Source organism: Cryptomeria japonica, chromosome 10 (assembly GCF_030272615.1).
Source record: "Cryptomeria japonica chromosome 10, Sugi_1.0, whole genome shotgun sequence".
Taxonomy (NCBI): Eukaryota; Viridiplantae; Streptophyta; class Pinopsida; order Cupressales; family Cupressaceae; genus Cryptomeria; species Cryptomeria japonica.
This window is the reverse complement of record NC_081414.1, coordinates 819835911-819856659: the sequence shown is the minus strand read 5'-3', so window position 1 is coordinate 819856659 and position 20749 is coordinate 819835911. Positions and strand designations below refer to the sequence as shown.

At 37.3% G+C, this 20749-nt stretch overlaps 1 protein-coding gene across 5 annotated transcripts in view; it reads left to right on the top strand.

Moving 5' to 3' along the window:
* Positions 1-20749, top strand: part of LOC131036201 (transcription factor TGA2.2) — a 112243-nt gene that overhangs the window by 31749 nt on the left and 59745 nt on the right. For 4 of the 5 annotated variants that reach the window (XM_057968050.2, XM_057968042.2, XM_057968066.2 and 1 more), the window contains exons 5-7: positions 2005-2064; positions 2171-2248; positions 2329-2401. In XM_057968050.2, coding sequence (XP_057824033.1) covers positions 2005-2064; positions 2171-2248; positions 2329-2401 — 211 coding nt within the window. The remainder of the gene's footprint in view (positions 1-2004; positions 2065-2170; positions 2249-2328; positions 2402-20749) is intronic. The other variant, XM_057968058.2, reaches the window with a different exon arrangement.

Sequence of the window (20749 nt, the reverse complement as noted above, 5' to 3'; positions counted from 1 at the left end):
GCAGGTAACCATATTCAGATCGAGAGTAAAAATAGTATCATTTTGTTGTGTATTGAATATTTGTGCTGCCGTTAACATTATTAATATTATTCTGAAACCACAGGTACTGTACCAAAACACATCAGCACTATGGTCAATTTGACATCAATGACAAGTATGCCAATAAATCATTCCCCAGAACTCCTGAAATTGGAATTGAATTGTACCCAAATTGGATTTGATTGTGAAGCCTTGTAGATCCGTCTTCTGTTTTTTTTTTGCCTGGAATTGTTTGGTTATGTACATGGACATACCTGGGTGTAAAAAAAGTACCCTGGACATCTAAGCGATTTTTGCAGGGTTTTTGCCCTTTTTTATGTGGAGGAATTAGATCTGCAGTAATTCTCTTCTTTGTTTATCCTCTTCAAACATGCGTTTATTATAGTGTTGAGCATATTACAGTGCAAGCAAAGAGCACAAACAAAAGGTGTGGTTGGATTCTTGCATATACTTCTCAACATGGAGGAAGAGAATGCAATACTCAAGGTGCATGCTGGGCCATTTCATATGTTTCTGAGGGAAAGCGTGATGATATTTGGGCTGTTCTTAGAGCTGGGATTTGTTCAAGACTTGTGGAATTACTTTTTCATTCTTCTCCACGCATATTGCTAGCTGTCATTAAAATGGTTCCTAACATTGCAGAGTATGGGAATGACAAGGAGGTCATCACCAACCAAGACCTTTCACAGATCCTCTTAATTATCTCAGGCAATGACAACAGATTCCAAGTCATGAGATCAAATTAGTATTTTTTATGGTTGTGTTTATTTCATGTATATTATGTTGCTATTCATATATATATATGAATTATTTTTATACGTTTTTTGTACAGACATACCCAAACTGTACCCAACACCTTTTTTCATGTCAGAATTGGCCTACTTGTACCTGTACCTGATTCAGTAACTCAGGCATATATACATATATACATTCGTATAGAAGTTAAAAACTTAAAAACAATGATAAAAGGTAAGCTCTGTGAGGACTGCATGTGTTGCATATAAAATATGTGCAGGGTTAACTCATGGAATTATGTCTGATGGCAGTTAAAGAAGTTGAGCTATAATGTTTGATATGACGGTTGGATTGATTGCCTGTCAGCAAATTTGGACATGAAATACGAGCCTATGTAGATCCTTGTTGTCCAGCTTGAACATTCTTAAACAAAGGGAAATCTTGTTAAATTAGAGATATTGGAATACATTATACATATTTAGACTACATTCGGAAGTAATGTCTTTTCGGTAAGATGCTAGTGTAGTTATATATTATAATCTACTGAAAAATGTTGGATGTACCATTTAAATGAAAACAATAAGTGAAGCTTTATGAGGTTTCACAATTGGACTTAATGTTCCTTTGTTATGTTTAAATCATGCATATTAGTAGTCCTGTTCTAGTGTTTACGCTAGTGGTAGAAGGCAATGGGGCTATGAGGTAGTTGTAAGTTCCAATATAAGTTTTCATTAACAATCACATTTTGATCTCTGGATATAAGATTTATTCCTTGAATACACTCGGAGACTCTTATGTATTATTAAGAAGGCTTTTGTCTGAATCTCTCGTGCATTACAAACACTTATCAAAAGGAATTTATTGGGGTTCATTCTATCTAAGTGCATGCTAAGCAACTATTCTTTATCTGAAATGCTATTTAGGTATGTTTTTTATGTCACACTACAGGAGGATTTTTCATTGCCACATTGATCAGATGAGTCCCATTCATTTTAAGTGTGGAAGATGTTTTACTTTAATATAGCTCGCAGCAAGAATATTCATGAATTAATAGCTTTATGTTTTGTTTTTAACTTAAGCCATGGATGTGTCAATGATGTTGCCATAAGGTTTGAAACTCTAATTCTTGTTGAATCAATTATTTTGGCTTATATGTCATTTTAGGTAGCTATAATGTCAATCTTGTTCTTGATGGTTGGGTACCATAATTTAAATTTTGATTCATTTTAGGTCCTAAGACGACTTGCACAAAACCGTGAGGCTGCCAGGAAAAGTCGTCTGCGAAAAAAGGTATCCCGAGACAAAATTGCCATAGGAAAGAAGCAGTTGTTTAATCAATCTACTCTTCATATGTTAATTTATCCCCCCTCCCATTAATGTAAAGTTTGAATGACAGGCTTATGTTCAACAACTTGAAACAAGTCGTGTGAAGTTGAATCAACTAGAACAAGAACTTGAACGAGCAAGGCAACAGGTGAAGCCCACAAGATGCTTGAACATATGGTTTTTTATTGGATATTAACTGAGTGTTGTGATTGACATTTTATATACTAGCGGCAGGGCATATATATTGGGGGAAATTCGGGAGACCATAGCAATTCAACTATAAATGGAGCTGCCAATACAGGTAGATTCATTAGAGTTGCATTTTTTTGTGTTGCCAAATACTTAAAATCATTGAACATAATGGTTTTCTGTCATGTTGCAAATTAATATGAGACATTGGAATGGATTAAATCATGCTATTGTAGTTATTTGTATAGAGTATTTTGACCTAATTGCAGTTATGCATCTAATCTCATTTATTAACTGTTACACGATACTTTAAAGATTGCAATATGCCTTTGCTGACATGAATGACCAATTTTAACATTGTAACTTTAGGTCAAGACATGAGTTTTTTATTAAAAGATTGACTAGAAATCTTATATGGCCTTACAAAACAATTTTATGAAACACACAAATTGCAGAGAAAGACAGCAGATAGCTGCCAAAATAATTTACACTGTTTGTTAGCATGGTCAAATAGATTTTAAAGGATGTGATGAGTTCTTGCTGGACAAGTCAAAGCATATACAACATGCTTGAGAATTGTGTAGGCAAAGAGACCCAAGCAATTAATCTAGCTACGTGCAGTTAGAGTTCAAGCATACTGAGACTAGTGTAGATGCAGGTATTTACAATGAGGGTGATATATATGATTTAGTTAACTGTAGCCACTTTCTGTGTATAGGAATAATTGGGTCGGTTATCTCTCTCTCTCTCTCTCTCTCTATATATATATATATATATATATATATATTGCTGTCGAGGGGGCAGCTCCCATTATATTATCATAAAAAAAGACGGTTACATTGTTCTCTTTACATTGTATTTCCTATTCTAAAACAAAGAATAGGATTTGTAAGCTCTCGATGACTTAATGCAAGCGTTTGATCTGTTTAGGGGTGAAGAGATTCTCATGATACCACATAAAGAAAGCATAAGTTTACATGCTGTTTCTGCCTAGGCCATACTGCATCAGCGTTATTGCTTGTTTTATGTCTTATTCCTCCTTGCTATGGCGATGCATATTGCATTATCCACCAGCCCTTCTTGTGGATCTTTGCTCAGGGTTGATACGGCATTAGTGGCATTTGCTCGGTACCTCAAAATGATGTATTTGTTGATCTCTCTGTTTCCCCAGCTAAACTTCCCTGTGATGTTATATAGAAAAAAGCTCCATCAGCTTGAGGTCATGAATGTGGGAATGAGCCAAGGATTCCGATTATTGCTTGTATAGCATCTTTGGCCACTTCTGTCTGAATATTGAAGAGCATTTGGAACTGTTCTTCTAGACTCCTCAGTGCACAGTCACACTCACAGCTCAGGAAGGTACCTCTTTCCATCATGTTTGTGTTTGATGTCCATTTGTCTGATTCTGTATGGATTTTTCAGTTCCAATAGAAATTTTACCCTTTTTTTTAATTCCAAATTTCCAAGTTTTTTTGACTTCCCAACCGAATCAGTTTTTTTGAACCTGGTAATTATGATATTGATTACTGTGCAGTCAAAAAAATATTTGAACAATTGTTATACAGTCAGAAAACATCTCTATGCTGCAATTTTATGAATATCAGCTGGAAGATGTAATGAACATGACATTTGAGATTGACCAGTGATTCTATGATTTGTAGCTAATGCTGCTTGGCCTTGCCAGTTTTCCAACCTTAGTAGCAGATATTGATGAAAATTGAGATTTTCGGAAATTGGACCTGCAGATGCAGATGATTTTTTTTTCTGGAAAAAATTAGCAGTTTTTTAATGCAATTGGACTGAATGGTTCTTTTGTGATTTTTACTGGAAATGTGGTAATTTTTGCTGATAAAATCTGGAAAAAATCACATATTCCAAATTTTTGGCGATTTTTTCACCATGGCACAATTTTTTTGTTATACACAGTGATTTTTGGGTTCTTTTGTCTTTGTAATTTTTTGGGGCGAATTTTAAAGATTTACAGGCATTGAACGCAAGGTAGGGTTTAGGGTTAGGTGAAAAATAAGGTGTAGCAAGACTTAAAGTGTAAAGACAAGCAAAGAGAAGAGCAACATAGAGATGAAAGAAAACATCCTATTAAATCAAAAGTGGAGAATACATAGAATCATAAATGCATTTTGCTCGTAAGAGCTCATTAGTACAGCAAAGAATGTTGACACTTGCAAAGGATTTAAATAAGAACATTTCTAAGGGTGAGGAAGGATCAAATCCCAGAAAATCAGGACAAGCTACCACTAAAATCTTGCTGGTAGAGAATATTCTAAGTGGAGAGGTTTGGGTCTCTCAATGGCCAGATTAGTACAAAAAGTTAACCAGCAAGGCAAAACTGAACTTGAGATCTGAGTCTCCAGCATTCAGGGGAGATACTAAAAAACAGGAAAATATGAGCTGAAAACCTATGCAGTGAAAATTTAGTAGTAAAATATTGTTCAGGGGGATACTCCCTCCAGACTCCACAAGGGGGCAAAGCCACTCATCAAGACACAGAGTTAAATCCTAATTATGCATAATTACCTTCAGATGCTTTTAGGGTTTCTCCAACAGCCCTACACAAAGCTTATGTTTAAAATAACAATTGTCCAGACTCCAGTTTTAGAACCAAGGGAGTAAACCTTCTTCCAACAACAATCCTGTTTTGAACTGTTTGGATTACCTTAGCAAGCAAAGCAGGATGCTGATTGAAATTGACTTGAGCAAATAAGGGAATCAAGAAATCCGCTTTGTATCCTCTAGCAATGAGTTGGTAGTATTACAAAGTAATTGGTAAAATATTTGTTTAATATTAACAAAGATCAATAGATCTTTATATACAAGAAGAAAGACGATGTTTCCTTAGGAAACGATCGTGAAGAATAGAAACATTCTATTCTAGCTAACAGCTAACTAAGTATTTACAGAATATTACAGTAGATAACCATTAACAATAAATAGAAACTATCTATTATCGTAATACCCTCCCTTAATGGTTAATCTATCCACTACACCAAGCTTTCCTCTGAATTTGACAAACTTATCTGGACCAAGTGGTTTGGTGAAAATGTCTGCAGTCTGATCCGCTGTAGGAACATACTGCAAGTCTACGATCCTGCCTTCAACCAGCTGCCGTATGTAATGACAATGAACATCTACATGCTTGGTTCATTCATGGAAGATTGGATTCCGTGCTAACTTGATAACGCCATCGTTATCAACAAACAAGGTGGTCAGTCTTGCTGGTGACATCTGCATATCCCCAAGCATCCGACGAAGCCAGACAACTTAACTGCCCTTCTGTATTCGGCCTCGGTAGAGGAGAGAGAAACAGCCTGCTGCTTCTTACTGGTTCATGTGACGGCACCGGATCCCAAACTAAACACATATCCAGAAGTTGACTTTTTATTGTCAACAGAGCCGACCCAATCTGAATCTATGAATCCACTGAGTCTAGGATTAGAACTCTGAGAGTAGAGAATTCCATAATCAGTAGTGCCCTTCACATAACGAAGCACATGCTTTGCGGCTATCCAATGATCAGCCTTGGGAGTTGTCATAAAGCGTGAAATGTAGCTAACTGCGAAGCTGATATCAGGTCTAGTATCAGAGAGGTAGATGAAACTACCTACTAGTTGCCTGTATGTAGTATCATCAACGGGAGGAGAATCAGACTGGGCTGATAACTTCAGACCTTTCTCCATAGGTGTAGATGCAGTCTTGCAATCCTGCATACGAAACTTGTCTAACAGAGCCCTAGCATATTTAGACTGAGAAATGAATATACCAGAAGGCTGCTGCCAAACCTCAACACCTAGGCAATAATGCATGAGCCCAAGGTCAGTCATGTCAAAAGACTGGCATAAACTCTGTTTGATTCCCTGAATCAAAGATGCCGAACTGCCGGTGATGATCAAATCATCCACATAAATGACCAGAAGTATGATATCACTGTCAGTATTTTTGATGTACAAGTTTGAGTCTGAAGAACTCCTCTTGAAGCTTTGATCACTGAGGTACTTATCAATTTTCATGTACAATGCCCTAGGGGCCTGCTTCAAACCATAGAGAGCTTTCACCATTCTAAGAACCTGGTGTTCTTTACCTGCAACCTTGAAACTTGGACGCTGTGTCATGTAGACCTCTTCTTGTAGGTCACCATTCAGGAAAGCACTCTTGACGTCCATCTGATGGACCTTCTAGCCAAACTGTGCTGCCATGGCTAGGACTAATCTGATAGTGCTCATCTTGGCTGTAGGAGCAAAGGTCTCCTCATAATCAATGCCCTGACGCTGAGAAAAGCCCTTTGCAACTAAGCGAGCTTTGTACTTATCCAAAGTACCATCAGACTTGTATTTGATTTTGTAGACCCATTTGCAGCCAATGGGTTTCTTCCCTGGTGGAAGATCAGAAAGTTCCCAGGTGTGATTCTTCAACTGGCTTTGGTGTTCAGATTGCATAGCCTGTTCCCACTCTGGAATACCTTTGGCCTTGGAGTATGTCTGAGGTTCAAACACACTGTGAATGTTGGCCATGAGAGCAAAATTAACTCTCCCTGCAGGTTTGCTCTTTTTTCCGAGCAGTTCTCCCATCGATGAGTTCATCATCCCGAAGATTAGCAAGTGTCTTGGCTCACCATTTAGGCCGGAGAGGAGAAGGACCAACATTAGCATCAAGAGATGCTCTATGATCAAGTTCCTCATCAAAAGAATCCAGATCAAAATCAGGTGAAGCATCTGCAAATCTGGGTGATCCTGCAGGAGAAGCCAGAGGTGTATGTACAGGAATCACTGGGATAACTGGAGCTACTGGAGCCGCAGGAGCCCTCCCATCAGGTGGACCTAATGGAAGTCTAACGCCCAAATCATGAGCCTTCATAGTCTGGTCTGCTGAATCAGGAACATGAGAGACAGACATGAAGGGTCCTCGCTGCTCATCAAAGACTACATCACGACTATACAGGAGACGAGATGTCTCAATGTCGATCAAGCGGTAGGCTTTGTGAAGACTACTGTATCCAGTAAGCATAAGTTTCTAGCTCTTGGCATCCAACTTGGTGCGTGAAGCATAAGGGATCCAAACATAAGCAAGGGAGCCAAAAACCTTCAGATGACTGATTTTGGGCTTGCGACTTGACCAGGCCTCTTCCGGAGTCTTGCCTTTGACTGCCACAGTGGGTGACCGGTTCAAAAGGTAGACTGCAGTGTTAACTGCTTCTGCCCAAAACTGCTTCGGAACATGGTTGTGGTTGAGCATGGATCTAGCCATCTCAGTGATTGTTCTGTTCCGACGTTCAACTACATTGTTCTGTTGGGGTGTGTGGGGTGTGGTTAACTGGCGCTTAATGCCATGAATATCACAGAAGCTAGAGAATTCATTAGAACAAAATTCCCCCCCCTTATCTGATCTAAGAGCAATAATAGATTTCCTAGACTCTTTTTCAACTAGAGGTTTAAACTTTTGAAATACAGTAAACGCTTCTGATTTCTTTGCAAGAAAATAGACCCACATTTTTCTACTGAAACATCAACAAACAACAGAAAGTACCTGGACCCAAGAACAAAAGGAGTAGCCATAGGGCCGCAGATATCAACATGAACAAGATGAAGTAACTAAGAAGCCCGCCATGAATCGCCACTTTTGAAGGGTGTGCGATGTTGCTTCCCAGCCTGGCATGCATCACAAACTCCAAGCTGTTGAGTCTGAATCTCTGGCAATCCGAGTACAAGTGCGTCCCGAGCAAGCTGAGCAAGATAGCACACATTTAAGATGTTGCTTCCCAGCCTGTCATGCATCACAAACTCCAAGCTGTTGAGTCTGAATCTCTGGCAATCCGAGTACAAGTGCGTCTCGAGCAAGCTGAGCAAGATAGCGCACATTTAAGTTCCCATATCGCTGATGCCAAAGTGTACTGAGAGAAGATTGCTGAGCAGCCATAGCTAGGTCTTGAGAAACACCAGAATCTGCAAGTCTGAAAAGACCATGATCCTCAAGACCAACTGCAACAACGGACTGAGTCTCCTGATCAGCGATGGTGCACTGATGTGAACTGAAGGTGACATCCAACTGTGGAGAGTGTCGCAGCATCTGACTGACTGAGAGTAGATTGAGTTCCATCCCTGGAACGTGGAAGACATCGAGGAAAATGAGATTCCTCCTAACAGACTGAATCTGAATGTTTCCTTTGTCGACAATCGTGTATTCTTCCCCGCCACCAAATATAACAGAATCTGAATAAGGTAGGTAGTCAGTGAACTAGTCTCGATGGTGGGTGAAAGCCATGAAGGCGTAAAAGGCAGATTCTGTTTGCTTAGTGTGCTCTACATTGTTCGCTTTGGGCTGCGAACTAGATTGCTTAGCTTGGGCAGCTAAGCGCTTCTGACATTCAACCTTCATGTGACCATACTTGTGGTAGTAGTTGCATTGAATGTTCTTTTTCTTGGAGCCTTCTGATGCAGGAGCAAAGGGTTTCTGCTGAGAAGACTGCTGAGAATGAGACTTGCCCTTATCCTTGTGAAAAGAATTAGCAGCAAAGGCTTGTTCTGTGGAGGTGGAGTTGGAACTACTACCAAATTGCTGTGTCCACCGATCTTGCTGAAGCAGAAGTGTGCAGAGATCTGTGAACTTCAGATCAACACTAGTAGAAGTGATGTTGAGAGTTTCAATAAAATGCACGTAGGACTTGGGTAAACTTTTAAGGGTGATTACCACAATGTCCTCTTCCTCCATCTTGCGTCCAATGGCAAGCAACTGATCACGGATTTCTTGAATCCTATTTAGGTGATCCTGGAGTGATTTCCGCTCATCCATGACAACAGAAAACAGAGAGTTCTTGAGAAAGAAGGCCCTGCTTTTATCAGAAGTCTCATGTAGGGTTTTGAGATGCGCCCATATCTTGGCAGTTGTTTTGCCGGATGGAATCTGAGGGAGTTGATCATCAGCTACGAATAATTTGAGAAGCATCACTACCTCCCGATTATGCTGGTCATATGCAACCTGATCAGGACTAGCTGTAGTCGGACGCTGAGTAGTACCCAGAAGTTAGAACCACCTGATCGCTGCTGCGATATTCGAAGATGGTTAGCATCCGCTGCTTCCATGTGCTATAGTTCTGACCATTGAACTTTTGATTTCCCTCTAGCAGAATATTCGTCAGAGATGCCATGGCACGAATTTCTATGAAAAACGTGAAAAACTGAGAAGGCACGTACTTCGAGGCAAAATGTCGGAAGACCCAGAAAAAATGAAGAGGCATCCAGAAGAGAGCTTGAATAACCCAAAAAGAATATGTTGTTGGAATTTGGATCCACTAGCTCGAAAATTGAGGCACCCCAAAAAAAGAACGATAGCCCAGTTGAGCTCTTGAAAAACCCACCACGAATCTGTGCTCAAATTTTTTTTCGACTGAATTTGGAGGGGCAAAACCCTAGCCGAAAGTCAAAAAACGCGGGTTTGACCAAGTTGCAGGTTGCAGAAAAATGGCGGGTCTGTACTGCGCCGAAAAATGCCGAAAACCCTTGCCAGACAGATGCAAATAGGAAGAATTCCGTTACATGGGATGAACATAGTCCTTAACAACCTCGAAAAAAAGAAGATTTAAAAAAAAAGCGGAAAAAATTCTTCACGAATTTTTGTTTGAAGAACTTTTGAAAACAAAAAATTTCCGAAAATCTGCAGCAAAACCAAGAGGCCCGAAAAATCTCAGAAAAGAATTCACAAATTCTTTATTCAAGCTCTGATACCATATTACGAAGTAACTGGTAAAATATTTGCTTAATATTAACAAAGATCAATAGATCTTTTTATACAAGAAGAAAGACGATGTTTCCTTAGGAAACGATCGTGAAGAATAGAAACATTCTATTCTAGCTAACAGCTAACTAAGTATTTACAGAATATTACAGTAGATAACCATTAACAATAAATAGAAACTATCTATTATCGTAATAGGTAGAATAAAGTGTGCTTCAATGGCTGAAATTTTTTGTTTTTCACTTTCTTGAACATGATATTTTTGTAATTTGCTTACAATAACAGATTTAAGCTGATGTTTGGGATGATGTGAGGGAAAAGAGATATATGATAAGCATTCATGGGTTTCTGAAGTGCTTAAAAACCTTTTGAAGCAAAGTTATTTCCCTTAAAGATGACAACATCCAAAATGCTATCTATTTTTGAGCCATTACAAATAATTTTGATACTTTCAAAGTGTGAGGTGTAAGCACCAAAAAATATTTGTAGATCAGACTAAGTGCCATTTGATATTCCTACAAAATCATCCATAAACCATTGGAAATACTAGAAATGGTTCAATCAGAGAGATTGAGTAATGTGACTCTCTAGAAAGCACACAAATAAATAGGCATAGGCAAACGAAAATTGCTGCCCATGGTTGTACCTGTAGTTAATGTTTTGTTAATTTGGTTGCATTTGACAATGTCTTTTTTATTTGTTCTCTTGTGGATAGTTGTTGACAGTTTTGTTCTACTTGGCAACTGGTAAGCACTTTAATTAGGCTTCTCGTAGTCAGGAAAGTTAGACTATCCTTGGCTAATCATCCCTGATCTACTTCTGTGTAAGAACTTCATATCAATATAAACATTTTTCTGTTACTTTATCTGGTATGCTTGTTATTTACATTCATTTATGCAAGCATTTATCTTGTTGGACATAGGATTAAAAATTATTTTGTGTCTGTGGCATTGATTGAAGAATCTGCTGTTAAATTCTAAGTGGTCTTGTATAAGAACTAATTTTGCAGATGAACAATGAAGCCACATTTTGTAAGAGAGAAGACATTTTGATGAAAAAGCCTGAGTGCAGTCAATCTTGTAGCAGTAGGGATGCTAGGGTATAAGGGTATAAATTGGTCACATCAAAGTTTTGAAGGTAAAGAGAGAGCATTATGAGGAAATCGAAGATCATTAGCATCCTTGATCAATGTCAGGATCCGTGCAATGATTTCTCTGAGGAAGCAAAATGGGGAGTAGAGTTTGATGTATCCATTTGGAGGCAGGCTTTAGCATAAAATTGCAATGGAATTAGATAGGCCTCTGTTTTCCCCCGAGGGGTGTGTGTGTTCAACAGTGCATAACAGTACAGAAATGTGACAGTACACAACAATGCAAGTAAACAGAAGAACTCATATGTCTGTATTCATTAATGCCAAATGCCAGTACTTTCAAAACATAGCTTTCTTCCACAATATCTACAAACTGAAATAGGAAACCAAGTACACATATATAGGTGTCGGTACAGGTTGTCCGGTGCCAACTGCCGACAACCATCATGTAACCACTGACCCTTAACAAACGTAACATTCTAATTACAATATGACATAATTACCTGACAACAACCTCATTCCTTATGCACCTTAGGAAAGAGATCAAAGACACAAACTGTTGCACTCATGGAGAAAACTGCAGAAGGAACTCAACTGCTTGTGAAGTGATGATGCTAGATGTTAGAGCATCATAAACAAAAAGCTGGAATTTTGAGAAAATAGAAGCCCAAGGTAGTGTAAGCACTTTTGTGAAGACATTTCTGTTGGACAATTGTTGGAGCCCTACAACAGTGTATTGATCTTGAGCTAATATAGTTATGTACTATGCTTTGTGCAATGTAAGTTGCCAGATTCTTCCTGAATTTCTTAGGGTCCCAATTTGTAGTTCTGCAGAAATTCTGTTCCTTTACAAATTCGCTGCAAATTCTTCCAGGGTCCCTAATTTGCCCCGTGGGATCGTTGAGAAGGACCCAGGGAGAATTTTGGGGAATTTGCAGCAAATTTCAAATTCAGTTGCAGAACCTGGGCCGAATTTGGGCGCTAAACACATTTTAAATTTTTTTTAAAGGTTTTTTTTGCCTATTTTGGTCAACATTAATTGATATCGTGGTGTATTTTGGCATTTTGCTATGTTATACGCCATTTGGACTAAAACATTAATATATGTGGTGGTGTATTTTGTATGTTACTTTACTATTAGTCGATTAGCATAGTTGACACTTGACAGTGGTGTATTATGAATTTATTTGCTGCTGCATATATGTATATATTTTTAATTTTTAATTTTTATATGTTTTTTTACGGACGAACCCAAAGCGAACCCGAACCCACCCCCCAAAAAAATTGAACGAATTTGTGAACCCAAATCTTGAACCCAAATCCAAATCCGATCCGGGACTGGCAACTTAGGGTCATTAATTAGTGATAAAAATTAATGAAAAAAATCGATATTCCAAAACTTATGGTGTAAAGTTGTAAACTCTCATTTCCAATCGCACACTCTTAGCTCTATGCAAATAAATTGCCTCTAAATATAAAAACAAGAGTTTTTCTCTTTTTTTGTATGTTTTTTGGATTCCTGATTTTTGAAAGACCAATTACTCCAAAGAAAGATTTTTGCTAGTATGGTTCCAATAATGTTTATATGATTGATGAATGGTCTACTCTACCTTGTTAGTGACCATTTGTAGTAGTCTAGATCTTGTATCAAGGATGTTCTCATCCATAGCAACATGTGTAGATCACCTAGAACATGTCCATCAAGTTATATAAATCCTATATACGAAGAAATTTCAAGGTAATGTTGGTAAGTTATAATTCCTTGAAGAAAATCCACCACCTTGGGATTTTTGTGGATGTTCAAGGTGTCCTATTAAAATTCAAGCCATTTGAGGCTGATTATTTTCATAGAATTCCAAATAAACTTCATAGTTTCTTAGACCTTACAAATGTTCATAGGAGATTTTTGTTTTGATACTTGTACCCATATTCTTGATAAAAAGAATAAAGTGTAGAGGAGAAATAAGAATATTTTTATTATGATGTTAATGCAGAGTCCAAGATGTATTATGTTGTATGATCCTCAAGTTAAGGAGGTCTTTGTTAGAGCATGTGGTGCTAGCTGAGAATACAATGAGCTAGATCAATTACTTTCTCCACATTTCTCAAGTTCATATCTCGTGATTGTTGATGCTAATATAGGTGATAGGTAGTCTAGTAAAGGGAGAACTTCTTTTATAGGCAAAGCTAGATTGCATTGATGGCTCAAAAGATCAATGAGGATGCAAAGGCTCATCTTGATGTGACATAAACTTAGAGGATTAGCAACGATTTCGTTCATTATGTTCCTTCGTTGAGTGTCATGAATATAAAAAATCCTTGGACTTATGAGTATGCTTGTGACAAGGAAGAGAGGGAGAAAACTCTTATACAAATATACTTCCTTGTTGTGAACTAGACTTGGAAATCCATTCCTCTTCCCACTAGTAAGAATTTGGTTTGTTATGAACGGGTTTATAGGGCCAAATTTGCATCTAGTGGTGGGTTTGAAAAGCAGCACAAAAGTTCTTACAAGAACCTTAGTTTATGGCAAAAAAGTTCTCATAAAAGGAAGTTATTGATTGCATTTAAGCTATTAATATACCAAATTGGGTGTGGGTATGAGCATTTGGTGCACACCACATGACATTTTTTGGGGGTTGGGTGTGTTTTGGGCACATTCATACAAAAAAAAATCCCATATATTAGCCTATTAAGAGAGAATTAAGTTTAGAAAATCTCATAACGTGCTCAAAATAAACAAAACAAAGAGAAAATACCATATTAATATCAATTTGTCAAAGTTGAATATCATGATAGACATTCATTAATCAATATTAAAATAATAAAATTAGCAATCATCATCATATTCATTTTCACAAAGGACATTGTCATCATTTACATTGGATGATAGAGGAACATTAGAATAACGAGGATTGTCGTTGGCACTAGACTATGCTGGTTAGTAGCTCCTAAAAATAAAGATAGCTGGGTAGCAATAACATGCAAGTTAGGTTGTTGCGACTTTACATACCACAACTTTGTTGCTCCTTCATTGTAGTCAGTTTGTTTGTGTATAAGAAGGTGCTAGTTGGAATGCACATAAACTAACTCCTTTTCTTTTTTTGATGCCAATTAGTTGCATTTTGGTGAGCTTATGGAGTATGTACTTCAATTTTGCTTACATGAAGACAAGCTCGCAACTTATTGAGGAAAAGTTTAAGAGTTATAAAATAATAAATCAAACTTTAAACTTCAAAAGAATTATTTCAAAATTGAAAATAAATTCAAATCTGGAGAAGTCTAGTTAAAAAACTTAATTATGATAAAGTTTTGATTGCAAGAAGCTATTGTTTACTGCTCTATCTGATAAAATAAATACATGAATTAATAATAGAGATGACAATGAATACTAGATACAAGAGTAAAATATATATTTATTTTCACATGAAATTATTATAGAGGAAGACCAAAGATGGTTAGCCAAGGATCAATGTTTGATTCAATTAGATCATACTACTTTTCTTGATGATGCACCATAATTAAAGGACTCAATAGTTGTCAAGAGGAACACAACTGTCAACTAACCAACACTTATAACTACCCAAAGTCGACAAACACTTAATATGAACAATTAATACATAGTCAAAATATTACCGAAACATAATTATATACATTGTATGTTGACTACATTCTCCCCTTCCCCCCAAAAAAGAAAAAAATGTCTTCTAGATGACAAGTAAACATCAAGTAACATGGAAGAAGACTTTCCAAATTGATGATGATATTGTAGACAAAGACCTCTACTTTGCAAATTTGGATTTGGACTATACTTGGCAAATTGAATGAGTGCAATGGGGGTTAAGGGGCAATGCCCCTTGTGAGGGTTTGAGGGCAGTGACCCTCGCGAGGTTTCAGGGTAGAGCCTTGGGCGCACTCCTCCTTGTGATATAGAGTAGGGTTGAGAGGTAGAGTCCGTGTTGCCAATTCGAAATTAAGACCTTCAAAACCCCACAGATCTTCACAAAACGTCATTTTTTGTGATTTTTAAGAAGCACAAAGCAATGTGGGAAAGCTAAAAAATATAGATTTTGGAGTGTTTAGCCAATGTATGATGCCACCAAGCTGTACGATGCAAGCAATATGTCTTCTAAAGAGCTGTACAATGCCAAAATGTTGTGCAATTTGTGAATGCTATCATGGGATGGAGTGGTTGGTGATGGTGCTGAGCTGTTGTACAATGGAAAATGTATGGGAGGGTCAAACTATGAAGAAACACTAATGTTGTGCATGACAAATAACAATCCGTTGTTGTACCTTGAAGAGTCGTATGATGTGATGGTTGATGTTGAGAGAGGAAGCTAGGCATGTGTTATGATGCCAAATAAATGACCAGCCTTGTTGTATGCTACATGATGAAAACTGTTGTACCATATCAAGTGAAGACCACCATACGATGGGAAATAATGATTGGCATATGCTGTAGGGGTGTTGTTGCATGCTGTTGGAAGGAACCACCAACTGCCATACAGTGTGCCAAGGTTGACAACATACGATCGGTATGAGGTCATACGATTAGGAATGTCTTTTGCTGCCTAGTGAGGCATTGAGATCGTCGTACAAGGGAACCAAAGTGCTGTCCTATGGTATGATTAGGTTGACGCTTGATTTTATACCAAGGTGGTTGTGCAATTAGTTAAGGTGAAGGCAACTGTACGTTAGAAGTGTGAGGCTGTACGATATGAGTGGGTTGCCTTTCGATTGAAGAAGTAAGTTGCTGTACGGTATGTACTAATGAGGGCAGTTGTACAATGTGATGCACTGTTATGTCGTACGATATATATGATAGAGTTCTTTTGCCTTTGTCACTTGATGTTTAAAAAAATAGATTGCTTTTGTTGTCGTACAACATAAAAAATATTTGGCCATACAATATAATGATAAATTGGCTGTACTTTATAATCATTCCTCTTATAATTTTCTAATCTTTCCTTATTTTCTATTTTTCCTTTTTTTTTGTAATTTCTCTTAGTACTTGGAGACATCCGTTAGTAATTTTTTTTCATTCATCAGTTGTTCTTCACTGAGATTGCATTCTTACATCAGTTGCTCTTCTAAGAGTTGTAGCTGCGAGGAAATTACACATTGATTGAAATACCTCATAATCCTCCATTTGCCAATGAAATAGGCCACAAAGAGAATTTGTTTCATCCTTTGAACATGATTGTAACTCGAGAATTCCTTCATTGTTTGGTTCCATTGGACCATGACTCTTAAATCCGAATTTAATGAATCCGAGGAAGCTACTTCCTCACTAACTACTTGATTCTTCAAATCAATTACATACTACCAAACCTTGTTTTCAATGTAGATTGTATTTTTTTTTCAATTATGATTTGCCTTAGCTGTAATTAGCTATCCTCTTTGGAGCAATGCATCCTACATTTTCTTCTGCAACAGAATGACCACAAAATTCAGCAGGAATTGTTGGGTCTTGATTGTTAGCTTTTGTGCCATATGTGTCCCCAATAGCTTGATTCCATGCTCATTGACACCTACTAGTTGGGAGGTCGGTGGCGAAAGGGTTGGCTTCTCGAGGCATTTCCATGTATCTTCTAGCAGTATGTTGACTCTTGATCTGCCATTGATGATGATGTTCATTAGATTCTTCCCCATAATCTGCATTTGTACGACTGTCAGTTTCTTATGTATGTTCACCATTAGTAACATTGGGCCGATGACTTGTTCTCCCTAGGATGATGGTTCCATTATCATGTTCACACTTGTAGTTTCCTATCCGTGATTTTCATCATCATCGACTGTGTTGGTGATTGCCACTCTTAGTTGTGGCATGCTTTGAATAAGGTGTATTGCTTTTACTGGTATGGTTGTTTGTAGCACTTGTACTATATTCTTTTCCAACTTGGACAGTGAGGAGGTACCTACAGTTGCATTAGAGGTTCTTTGTTTCTTCGCTACAACTTCTCGAAGTTGTTTTTCTTTGTACGAGGGTTTGGGTATATGGCCTTCTTCATTTGTGCCTTCACGTCCAACATATTAATACTCTTTTGTTTTGGGTAGTTTGTGTCTTCATGGTCACCCAGTCCACACCATTTGCACAATAATTGTACTTTGGACTGCTCTTTTTGGTAGTCTCTCGCAAAGTGTCCTCATTCACTACATTGTTGGCATCACATGATAGGATGTCCTTTGGAGTTGTATGGTATTTGATTTTGCCCTCCTTGTTGATTTCACTAACTTCTTGGAGATTCATTCTATGGCTTCGATGGAGTGGATTGCTGTCCCTGTGTAAAGAGTACTTGTGTACTATTCAAATTGTATGGGACTTCCTTTATTGAATGACCCATAGCCTGAAAAATCTCACAAAACATCTTTCTAGGATAGTTACCTTTTGTGTGCCCCTCAATTTTGCACTCAGTACACCATAGTTCATTAGTTTCTTTGTTGGTTTCTTTCTTTGCCTTCAATTATTTCATCATTTGAAGCATTTCCCTTTGAAGTGCTTGTACTGTTCCTGATTCATTGTCACTATTGTCATCAAAACTTCCATCTTCCTCTATTTTTCTTTTAGTATGTGAGTTAATTTTATCTTCACTTTCTATGTCCATCGCCCGATTGTAGGCATCAGAATAGGATGAAGTTGGTACTACCCTCATTTTTCTTTTAATGACGAAGTAAGCCTTTAATGAACCATCACTTTTGTAGATTGTCAACCGGTTTTGTTTCCAATTTTACCAACAATTCTTTAAGTCTACAATTATAAGTTTGTATGTTTACGTGTTTACCTTGTTTTGTATTGTAAATTTTGGCTACTATTTCATTATAGTCATGAAGCAATTTAAACTCTTCTCTGAAGGCCTTCTTTAATCTATCCCATGTGTTTATGGAGATGTGGTCAATTTTTGTATACCAGTCAATCGCTACACCTCACAAGGTGGTTGAAAAAAATCGTAGCCAAATTGTTTCACGTCTTACAATGCCTAACGAGATCCTTCGATCCATTACCTATAAACTCAGGCAACTTTTGCACTTTTCTCCACTCAAGTTTCCCATGGTTTTATTCTGATGCAAACCCAGCGCTTGGAATTTGCTTGCTCGGGAGATTTGATTTGGACATTTTGATGCTTTTCTCACACTCTCGGCCACATGGGAATCCTCAACTCTTCCCTCAACTTCAGCCTTCTACGCACTTTTTTCGTCTTCATATTTTCTTTTATACACCCTTGCCTCAACTTCTTTGATTGACGACCTTTCAATGCCCTGAAGGCTACTCATGTACAATTTTGTGAAGGAATGTGACTTCGTCTCCCAACATCCCTTGTCTAGAGAAGGTTGTCTTGAATTCTCAACTTAACTACGTTCTCAGGAAGGGCTCCGACTTGGGAGTCGTCTGTTTGTATTTTCCTCAAGTGTTTCTCATAATCTTCTCCTTCGTTCCCTTTGCTTGTTGATCTTTAAAGATCACTTGATCCCATGGTCTTGACCACCTTGTTGCCTCTTCTCATCTTTATTGGAATCTAAGGGCATGAATTGCTCAAATCTGACCTGATTTCTTTTAAGGCGATAGAACCAAATGTTTACTACTCTATCTGATAAAATAAATACACGAATTAATAATAGGGATGACAATGCATACTATATACAAGAGTAAAATATATCTTTATTATCACTTGAAATTATTGTAGAAGAAGACCAAAGATGGTCAGCCAGGGATTAGAGTCGATCCAACTAGATCATTCCACTTTCCTTGACGATACACAATATATTTAAAGGACCTGACGGTTGCCAAGAGGAACACAACTGTTAACCAACTGATGTTTATAATTTCCCAATGCTTATAAGTACTTGCAGCCAACAAAACCAACTGATGTTTATAACTACCCAATGCTTATACGTACTTGCAGCCGCCAAACACTTAATATGAACAATTAATACATAGTCAGATAACCAATATTATCTAAACATAATACTATACATTGTACGCTGAATACAGTTGATGGGAAAATTGTCATTGATGTCAAAGGAGTTTACTGATTCATGGAGATTGATGAACATATTGGATATTTGAATATTTGTGCTTTAAATTATATATTAGTAAAATTGTGTTTTACAGTCAGCAGGGATTGTTGCAGAAATGAACAGAACGCTGCCATCTAATATTGAATGAATGCTGATACAAAGAGAGTATATTATGCTGATGCAAAAGGCTACTATTTGATGGTACATAATCAATGCATACGACAGAGCATACAGACCACAGACCAGTATACAGATTATGTTGGTACAGATATAATGTTGAAATAGAATGATACTACAGACTAATATACAGACCATAGTGAAATCTGGAAATAGCATCGAACAGTAATATAAGACGAAACAAAAAAACATAAGACAAAAATAAAGGAAGAGAAAAGACGTGAAAATAAATAAATAAATAAATAAAGGGGCCCACCTCCTTATGCTGAAGCCCCTTCTAAAAGACAAAAGTTATGGGGCCCACCTATCATCCTACGTAGTAACTTGAAGGCAGTGTTTATGTTGGTATTACAAGTATCGACCATTATAATTAAATGAAGGAGCATCGAATAGGTTTGTGTAAAATATACGTATGTTATCGGCATTAGTTATGCCCAACATAAATTAATGAAACTATATTTTATATCGTAATTAACATAAATACAAACAGCAAATCAATAGTTATAATAAGACATGAATCTGTAAATCAAATAAAATCATAACTAATGGTTATGAACAAGCACTATCAATGCACATATCCTTTCTACGTAAAGGTAAGGAAAGTTATATATTGAAATAAGAAATCAAGTCTAAGTAATAAGTCAATATGAATGAGTATAATGCTGTGTAAATAATTCAGAAAAGGAAGGAGAGTGCTGCTGTGTATAGTGGCGTGAAATAGAAAGAATTTTTTTGGTGTTTTCAGACACCATATATACATAGGACTGTGTGAGTGTTGAGTGCAAATGTTGAAGAAATTAAAACAGGCACACAGAGATCGTAAAGAATTGTGATATGCAGATCTAATACAAGGCAGACTGGTTAAATATTTTCCAGGGACAGTTAATATGAAGCTGCTGATAGAGAATTTTGAAGACAATCCTATGCACTGTTAAAGAGAATTCTAGTACAGAATTCAATGCTTATTACTAAGATTATAAGGAGATATTAGCAGTAAAGATTGAAGGAAATTACTGGAAGAATATTGTCTCAGGTATAAGGTGGATTAGTGAAGCATTATTACAAGAATTAATTGTGAAACATTCTGTGACAAGTATGAAGATTATGACAGATTGAAGAAGTGAATCATATCAGAATCCTTGAGTATTGGGGTTGATGCCTCAATTCAGTAGTGGGAGTTGGTGCCTACAAACTGAGAAGAGGGAGTTGGTGCTTCCTGTGGGCAAATTTAAGGGGTTGGTGCCTCTAGTAGGTTGGTGCCTACGAATATAGTAAAAACAATTATATTGAACTATTTGCATCTATTGCTGTGGTTTTCTCCCACTTTGGTTTTCTATGTAAAACTTCTGTTCGTTATTGTTCATATTTGCAAATATTGTTGGGTAAGTTTTGAAATAAACTATATTAAGTGAAAAGATTAAGAAGTATCGT